Here is a 10,229-nt window from a genome sequence, read left to right as displayed (position 1 = left end):
AGAGATAATAATATTATATAAGAAAACCCTAACTCCAGAAAGTACAAACCTATCCCTCCCCCTGAAAACCACTCGGTTCGGACCTGAACCCGATATGCACTTTTTGATTATTCCGGCATGTTTCAAAGACGAAACGACCCACCGAAGAATCACCATAATACTTTCTGGACTGAGATCAGGCTTCACCAATAACACTTGGATATAGTAAATCTTGACGAACCACATAAATCATTGCGTGCATTGTGTAATTGTTTGTTTATGATTTCCATTATTTTACACATCTTTTTGGGTTCTCTATTTTTTTCTACATTGTTGAACTTAGTTTGGTATCCACATGGTACAAGTAATGCCGTTCACGTTATTAGACTTAAAAAAAATCCATTAATATTAATTTCTAGATCACTCGCTGGTTAGAGTGTAGCAATCAAGTAATTAGAATGTTAGGTTTAAATATGTTTGTCCTTGCCATGCATGCAAAGTAAACACCGTCCTCTTGGCTTCTTGACTAGAAAACCATCACACCTCGGTCCAAACTCCAACTATATAAATTGTTTGGAGTTTAGAAGTTAATCAAATTTCTTTAATAAGAATGGGTAGCCTAAACCACAACATTTCCAAAAGATGGAAGAAGCTAAGCGGGCAAGATAAGTGGAAGAAGATGTTAGACCCACTCAACATTGATCTCCGGCAATACATTATCCATTACGGCCAAATGACTCAGGCAACATATGATGCTTTCAACTCCGATAAGGCGTCGAAGTATGCCGGAAGCAGCCGGTACGGGCAGTCGGATTTCTTTTCGAAGGTGGGTTTAGAGATAGCTAATCCATACAAGTATGAAGTGACTAAATTTCTCTATGCCACATCTTCAGTAGATGTACCAGATGCTTTTATATTGAAATCTTTGTCAAGAGAGGCATGGAGTAAGGAATCAAATTGGATAGGTTATGTTGCTGTGGCTAGTGATGAAGGGAAAGAAGCTTTGGGAAGGAGAGATATTGTGGTTGCATGGAGGGGAACGGTTCGGCCTTTGGAATGGGCTAATGACTTGAACTTCTTATTGGTCTCTGGTAAACCTATATTGGGGTCGGGTTCTGGCAAGGTGCATCAGGGCTGGTTCTCCATGTACACTTCTGATGATCCACGGTCACATTACAATAACTCCAGTGCAAGAGATCAGGTAAATTATTTTTGCCTTCCATTCTTTATTATTCAAATGGGTAAGAGATCTCTACTTGGTCACATGGTCTCTACTCGAGCATCTAATGGATGAGCACGTTTGGATATCTACCCAAGGGGCAGAGACGTCAGGATTGAGCTCCTCTCCGGGGAGCCCAACGCCCAAGGGGCAACCAACCGTTGGGCTGTGTGTGTTGTACACATCCCGATGGCTGGGCACGCACCGGGATGTATGCGGCACTGCCCAGCCCTTGAATGCCCTCCGGACACTCGTTGGACGCTGGGTTTCTTGGAGAGGAGACGGATCCGAGACGTCATCTCACGGTATCTTATGAGTGGCGTAGGAAACACCACCAAGTAGAGATTTTTTTCCCTTTTCAAATTATTTATTTTCTTATGAAAGGAGAAGAAGTTAGCGTAGAAGTGTAGAACTAAAACTATAAGTAAGAAACCGTAACCTATTTATTATTTTATTTCATAAAAGTAGTTCTTAATGGAAGATGGCGCAATACCTTTTATACAGTTGCAATTGAGTGTTTTGGGCCAATCCTATCTAAACGATCATCATCATCATCATCTCAATCCCATGATTTTGGTTTTGGAATTTTCTTTCCCTTTCTGTTAAATACTTTTTGGAAAGGGTTTGTTTTTCATACATCATCTGATCATCGTGCGTGTACCAAATCTTTTAACTTTTTTGGAAAAAGAAAAGCCTGTAGATTTATGATTTATCCATGTGTGTCAAATTGAATTTTTATTCTCTCAGATGTGGTCTGCTCCCTAGGGATGTCAATTGGTTCGATTCTAGGCTATCGGTTCAGTTCTTTAACGGTTTCGATTCTAAGAAATCAAGACTAGATTGGGACCAATAAGCTCACCGGCTTCAAATTTGAGATCCCAGAACATTAAGTAATGGGTGGTCCGGTTCCAATTCTTAAGCGGGTCCAAACATTATTATAATGTAGAGCCCAAAATAAGGACAATAGGACTTGCTCTAGAAAAACAGTAGACGCTCCAATGCATCAATGTATATATTATCATCTCATACGAATAGATATGTTAGACTTGAACTAATTTTGATGTCTACAACTGTCACATAATTCCTCTTATTTAGACTTTGTTTATGTAGAGAGAGAGAGAGAGGGGGGGAGAGAGAGAGAGAGAGAGTTTAGAAATAATAAATTATTATAATAATTCGCCATCTGTAATCACCAATTGGTGGTTCGTGAATAAAGATTTTTATTGAAATAATAATCTATATATTACAGTTGTTAGGTATTAGTGGAGATAATAACAAAAACACAGCTTCTGAAGTTGTTTTTCTTTGTATGACATTATTAGATGATAATCTGGTCCTGGTTATTTCTTTCAGTTCTAACGGTTCCTGAGACCAAACCAGATCCGGACCAATAACCTATCACTAAGACCAGATCCGAACCAATAAACTATTGGTTGGATCGATTCCGATTTTGGTCCAAAATTGACACCCCTAGTGCTCCTCTCCTAGTGTACCTCTAAAGTGCAACGAACGGTGCACTACACTTGAGACTTGGATTTTTATCATCTTTAAGTGCAGTGGCCACCGTCAAATGCACTTTAAATGTACCACACTTGAGAGAATAAAAATCCTGTCAAATGGGATGCATAGTTTTTGGATTATAACAAGATTTTCCCATATCTAATAATCTATTTATGCCGTATATAGACTCTAGACATGTGAACTTTCTGACTGACAATCTTCAAACTCCATATCCATCCTAATTCCAAATCGATCCAACCCCTGTTACTGTAACATATTATACCTAGATTAGATAAACCATCAGTCTTAGCTAATGATATGAATGCTACAGTTTAGAGATGTTGGATTGTTTTAGATATTTGATTAATATAATATATAGGGTTTAACTTGTTATCATCATGTTAAACATAACATTTGACTTAATTTTTTTTTTTTTTTTTTTTTGGGTTAACCAATCTTTCAAGCTGCAGAGTTCAAATATACACAAACATAGACACACCGCCCCCCACCCAATGTGAGACTAAACCTCACCACGGGAGGCAACCTATACATTTGACTTTTGTAACCATATATCATTTTTGCTATGTGACAACTCAAATGGACTGAAATTTTGTGGCCTAGAAGACCCCGAAGTCACCTATTCACATGGCAAGTTAATTTCAACCTAGTCGGAGTTGTCCACATTGAATAACAAACCATTTAATATTATTCAAGACTAGAGGGAAATACATGTTAGGGTATAGGAAGAATTTTGTCATGTATAAAACTGAATATTACTTAAATGGGGTGTCGTTCTACATGTGACGTAGAGGTCACGTTGTGTGCGCAATCCAATGAGAGCATATGCAATAGCACATTGGGCGGCGGAATTTTAGCCATACATGGGGTAAATCCAAAAAAAAAAAAAAAAAAAACCACCCTTGATCCATACACATTGGCATGACCCCTACGTCTCATGTAGAAAACTTTTTTCTTATTTAAATATTCAATTAAAATTCTCTCCAACTCTTTAATGTGGCAGTACCCGGCAGTACTACCTTCATTGCAGGAAACGTGGCACAAATAGATAGGTAATAATAAGGTTTCCATATATTGCAGTTTTCATAGAAATTTTGGTTTTCCCTTCGCTAGCACTAAAAGTTTCATAGGATATTTGGTAGGTAAAGTTAACAAGTTAAGAAAGGTCGTAATCAGTTAGCTATTTCAGAGCACAAAACCTAAGAAAATCAACTAGATTGAGCCTCGCTTAAGAAATAACAGAGTTGAAAAAGTAGATGTATATATTGTTAAAAATTCAGAAAATTAGAAAATTTTCATTTAATTGTATATTATAATTGGATTGGAATTTGGATTCTTTAGTATTCTAATATAGTAATTAAATAGATCTATTAATAGCCATATGAATGATTCAAAGACGGGTCTATGGTCTCACATATGTATCATGACTCTTTTGTTTTGTTTGAATTGAGATATTTTAAAAAGGTAATCTTGTTGATAATGAAGCTAGGGTTCTTCTGTTGGGACTTGGTTCTTGTGCAGTCGTGGCGGGAGCTGCACAGATGCAGCACGAAAATCACCCCAATGTGTCAATGTATATATTATCGAGTCAATGTTTTAGTTAGAAAAATATAAAGTCTTAGACTAATTCTACAAGGCTCAAGGATAGTTGGCCTTGGAACTTACTCCATCTTTTTGCAAATTTCTCATCTTGTTTCTAATAGAACTTTAACTAATCAACCCCTTAATAATATTGTTATCCTTTTGAAATGTCTCATCACCAAGGCCATGAAGGAGAAGTCGTATTTTTGGGCTTCATACTCACTTTAAATATTCTCTCCCTTGTGTGTTAATGTTTTTTCTTCTTCATAAAAAATCATATATATCCATAGTGATTATAACTCTTGAAGACCAGTAGAATAACATATGGGAAAAATAACACCACTTGATCACGTCCCTCCCTTGTGCCCTGACAGGGGAATACAAAATGACCGCTGCACCCCTGATCATTTCCAGAGTTTCAGGGGATGCAACAGTCATTTTTCACACCCCTGTGTCAGGGCGCAGGGGTGGTCTTCCATGGATTAATCGTGTGCTTTACCCACAAAACAAAAAAATAATTAATCGCTTATTGGGTGGTATCACAGGTATTGGATGAGGTGAGAAGACTGGTGGAAAAATTCAAGGATGAAGAGATCAGCATAACTATAGTAGGCCACAGCTTGGGAGCATCACTTGCAACACTAAACGCAGCAGACATAGTTGCCAATGGAGTGAACAAGCCCAAGAACCAGCCCTACAATGCATGCTTAGTTACGGCTTTCGTCTTCGCCAGCCCTCGCGTTGGAGACACCAAATTCCGGAAGTTCTGCTCCGGATTAGACGACCTCCGAGTGTTGCGCATCCACAACGTCCCCGACATTGTTCCCAACTACCCGTTCTTGGGTTATTCCGATGTTGGACAGGAACTGTTGATCGATACTCAGAAGTCTAATTACTTGAAGAGACCCGGCAATGTTCATACTTGGCATAACTTGCAAGCTTACCTACATGGAATTGCTGGCACACAAGGGGCCAAAGGAGGGTTCAAGCTAGAAGTTGATCTTGATATTGCACTCGTAAACAAATCTACGGATGCATTGAAGGAAGAATATCATGTGCCTGTTTCATGGTGGGTTGAGAAGAATAAGGGGATGGTTCAAGTTGCTAATGGTTCTTGGAAGTTAATGGATCATCAAGGAGACATGCATAAATCGCATGTTGAGGAGCAGAGGCAAGGAAATATTCCATATAGACAGTTCGAGTTTGAGACTCAGTCACCAGACACTACACAGACGCAACATTATGGATTTTTCGAGTATCCAACTCAGTCTACCTATTCACCAGAGCCATACTATCCACCCCCGTTGTATGCTTACCCATATGAGCCGAGCAACCAATCGTATGAAGACAGTTGTCAAAGTGAAGAGAGTAGCATCATATCTTTCTTCCAACAATTATGGGAGCCTACTCCACTAGAGCTTCAAAAGCAGTACCCACGTCAATGGGATAATGATGACTTTGACAACTATACATACGATAGACCACAACATTCGATGTGGTGGGGTTAGTGTGGTATTTATAATTTCAGATTTCTTTAGATTATATGTATTTTCTAATTTATGGTGCAATTTTAACATATTTGATACTTTGTGCTAACAATAAATTGAACTCTAATTAATTATTATTGTAAATCACAAGCTGATATAACCTCAACTAAATGTGTTGGGTTCTATCAAAGCCCAACCTGTATAAACAACCCAACATTTACTATTCTAATTAATGACATAACCAGTCTATTATTTAAGAAGTTAATTCAAAATGTAGTTCCATATTGCAATGACATAGATTATATTGCAACCCTTGAATGTGTTGCTTCAAAATGGTCAAAATTTGGATAGGGCAATTTCGATCAGAATCCAATGATTTGGCCACAGATTTAAACTTGAAATATGAGATCGAATTGGTCCTTGCCGATTAAATTTGGATCAGATTAAAATTGGTCAGAATTGGGTGGAATCGGTTCCCAAAACCCTACAATTGTCTAACCCATATATTTGACTTATTCACCTCCCCGGAATCCATAGGGAAAAAATTCATAAAACAAGGGCATTTATGTCAATCTAATATCGTTCCAAAATTAAACTACCCCCAGTTAACCTCAAAAGTCTCAGAAAATGGCCGGCACCACCGCAATGACAATCTCTACAGCCTTACTCCTTGATCTACCGGCGGCGATTGCCGATTCGAACATCGATTTCATTGCTATCAACTGCAAAGCAACTAATTTATACCCTGACATATGCTACGCCAGCATCATTGCCTACGCCGGTGATATTGCAGGAAGCCCAAACAATAAGCTCGCTCGCGTCGCGGTCGAGCACAGCTTCAATAGTACTCGTTACACTGCCTATACGTTTTGGGCAACTCAACCAAATCCAATAATACCGATAATAAGTGAACTGCCGCGGCTCTAAAGGACTGCAACAACAGCTTTGAAGATGCCATGCTTCACACGCAACGCTCAAACAGGGTAATGCGCTACCTGAACCTCTCCATCCGTAAGGAATCGTTGCTGTCCCAGATCAGTGATGTGCAGAGGTCGTTGAGCGCCGCACTTTCAAACCAGGAATCGTGTACGAAGGAGTTGGCGACTGTGAAGTCGGAGTTACATGATCGGGTCGTGAATGGCAACAAGTTCTTAAGCATTGCACTCGCCTTGGTCGATCGCTTTGCTAAAGCGACCCAAGCTAATTAAGCTTTAGCTTGATTATGAGCGGATTCTAACCGCTTAATTGGTTCAAAATATAAAAAAAATTTCTTGATGATGTAATTTTTTCGAGATTTTCTTCTTTCTTGAATCCTCTTCATGTGATCGATGGTGGATCATAGAAAGAAAGAAGAAGCATTGTACTCTTAGTTCGACAGAAATGAATTCAGGTTATGGGGTCAATTCGTCGGACGAATTTTGCTGTTACACACTAGTAGCAGGAACATTCCTGCAACAAGGCTGGCAGCCAAAGAAATGGGATCTTAAGGGGTATTTTAGAAAATACAAAAACCTAGAAAGGTATTTATGAATCCAAAAGGGAAGTGAATTATTCTATTTCCTTGGCTGCTAGCCTTGTAATAGGAACATTTCTGTTATAGGCGTAGCAACAAATTTTTTTTCAATTCGCCTGTTATGGTGGGGTTTTTTTTTTTTTTTTTTAATGCTTAAACCTTAGCCTAGCCCGATGTTGTTAATTAATGATATTGGAATCTTTTTTTATTATTATTAGGGTAATTCCAAATGCCCCATGAAAATGGCCAAATGTACGGTTGCCCCCCTGAACTTTCACTAATGCAACGTGCCCCTCTGTTTTTCAAACTGAGTACCATTATAGTCCCTGCTATTAGACAAAGATGTTATAACATAACGGATCCCAATTTTTGAACTTTGATGGGCCATTTTGCCCCCTTGATAGGTTAAAATGGTCAAAATGATTTTACTAAGGAAAAAAAAAAACCCTGCAACTCATCTTCCCCAAACCTACAATTGTTATCTCTCCAAATGGTGAAGAACCCTCTCCCCAAGACCCAGAAACTATGTCTTACTGGGATGCCTTGAAGAAGATCAAGCGTCTCAAACCTCAAGAGCACTATTTGGGCATTCTTGGCTTTTTTGGTTTTTACAGTCTTTTGCTTTCTTTGCTGCTTTTTCTACTTCGATTACAAGTTTGTCTATCGAGGGTTTCGGCAACGTGGACGGTTGCAGAAACTTGTGTGGGTGGGATTTGATGGTTCAGCTAGAGTTGAAAGACCTGAATTCCTGAAAACAGGTGATGAACATTGTGATTTGTTCAATGGAGAGTGGGTTTGGGATGAAGGGTATCCACTGTACAAGTCCAAAGATTGCATGTTTCTGGATGAAGGGTTTCGATGTTCTAAAAACGGAAGGCCTGATTCTTTCTACACTAAATGGCGATGGCAACCCAAAGATTGCAATTTGCCCAGGTTCTTAAACCTTATTTTCTTCATTTCGGAATTTTTCTTCAACATTCTTGCATTCTAATAAGTATTTCCATCTATTTTTCCTTTTTTCCCCCATAATTATTTCTTCTCAATTTTACTGCAAATTTTCTATGATTTTTCGATTTCCTCCTGAGAGGAATTTGCTGTTTGCCTCTTCCTTATCGTGAAGCTTTCACATTACCCATCAAATATAAAAAACGAACTGTTCATCCCAAGTTGTTTTTTTTTCCTATTTCTCTATCTGATTTTTTGGATTGGTCTTGACTCTTGTTGAGTGTGCTTTTTGTGTTGATTACTTCATTAGCTTTGTCCGTGAACTTCCAGATTCGTTCTGAAGCTTTTTAACAATGAAAGCAACTTCTTCTAGAACATGCCATGGTTGAGAAGTTGTTCCGGATCCCCCTTATCCGGGGAAATTAAAAACTAATTCGTTTCGTCTCATTTTTTTCTATAACTTGAATTGTGTAGCACTTCCATTCATGATTTTTTATTCAAGAACTCATCTTCCCCAAACCCTAAACAATTTGGGGAAGATGAGTTGCAGTTTTTTTTGTTTTTTTTTTTTTTTCAGGTAAGGTCATTTTGGTCATTTTATCTTTTCCAGGGGCAGAATGGTCCATCAAAATTCAAAAACTGGGATCCGTTATGTTATAACGTCTTTGTCTGACGGCGGGGACTATAATGGTACTTAGTTTGGAAAGCAGGGGGGCGCGTTGCATTAGTGAATGTTCAGGGGGGCAACCGTACGATTGGCCATTTTCAAGGGGGCATTTGGAATGAACCCTTATTATTATTAGACATTGATAAAAAAAAATTTATGGAAAAAGATCCTAACTTGGTGGTGTTTCCTACACTCTGTCACAAGGCACCACAAAATGACACCTCTGCCCCCTGGGTAGATACCCAGGGGTGCTCCCCTATTGGCCCTGATGCTTGTGTAGAGATCATGTGACCAAGTAGAGATCTCTTGCCCAAAAGTGTATTAGCACCATATGAACTACTACTTTGATAGGTATGGATCAAGGTAAAAGATTTCTGATGGGTCTATAAGTTTCATTATTAATTTAGACATTAGAGTGTTCTAATGATGGGTTGGGGTTCGCTGGTCTGTCTCCCCATATAAGAATATATTGAGGGGTTTCATTTGGACCATTGGATCTGAACACATGAATATTATACATTGATTTGGAATAAAACAATATATAATTTTACGAAATACATATATATAATCCAAAGCTCCCAGGGGTGTCTTTGGTTTGGGAAACTTCTCTACTTCCTTGCCAGTCTATTTTTGGATGGAAATGGTTGCATGAACGTTTTCCTACTGATGATATGGTCTATCAAAAGTATTTAGATTCTCTGCTGCCGCCTGCTCGTGCGGCCGACGTCCAGCCTCACAAAGGTAGGGAATGGACCCCATCCAGGCAGGGTGCTAGGGCAGTGGGTATGGAGGTTATTTCACCCCGGTCTGTGAGAGACTGCATGCCGGCTGCACGAGCAAGCGACAAAAGAGGATCCAAATCCCTGTTGAAAAGGGGTGTCAATGCCTTCAAGATGATGTGATCTTTGCAATGGGGTTGTTGAGTCCTTCAAGCATATCTTCGTAGAGCGCAAATTCTCTTTGGCGGTGTGGGATGCATACATGAGCCGATTTGGTCTTATTTAGCATAACCATTCATCGATTCAAAATATGGCAGTGTGGTGGAGGAGAAAATCTCATAGTTTATCCCTTAGTGGTACAAGTTGTGCATGTTTTCTTCTCATTCCCTACTTTATATGGCCGGAATGAAATTATTGAAGATTTGAGGGGTGGAGGAGGGGAAAGCAGTGGGTTTTCAAAATTATTTTAAATAAGATCAGATCAAGACCTGCCCATTCCCATGGTTCAGTTTCATCTATTACAGACTTGGTGTGTGTAAGAAGCCTAGGTGTCCCAATAATTCCAAGGAAGTTGGCTACGTAGTTAGAGATCTTTTGGTGT

At 39.0% G+C, this 10,229-nt stretch overlaps 1 protein-coding gene across 1 annotated transcript; it reads left to right on the top strand.

Annotated features, from left to right (window-relative positions):
- Positions 1–589: 589 nt before the first annotated feature.
- LOC122639109 (phospholipase A1-II 1-like) lies at positions 590–8,583 on the top strand. Its single transcript, XM_043831942.1, has 4 exons — positions 590–1,180; positions 4,843–5,800; positions 7,912–8,230; positions 8,553–8,583. The coding sequence occupies exons 1-4, from the start codon at positions 590–592 to the stop codon at positions 8,581–8,583; spliced, it is 1,899 nt and encodes a 632-aa protein (XP_043687877.1).
- The last annotated feature ends 1,646 nt before the right edge of the window (positions 8,584–10,229 follow it).

Source organism: Telopea speciosissima, chromosome 9 (genome assembly GCF_018873765.1).
Source record: "Telopea speciosissima isolate NSW1024214 ecotype Mountain lineage chromosome 9, Tspe_v1, whole genome shotgun sequence".
NCBI classification, from domain to species: Eukaryota; Viridiplantae; Streptophyta; class Magnoliopsida; order Proteales; family Proteaceae; genus Telopea; species Telopea speciosissima.
The sequence above is the reverse complement of the archived record's forward strand: the minus strand, read 5'-3'. Positions and strand labels throughout refer to the sequence as shown.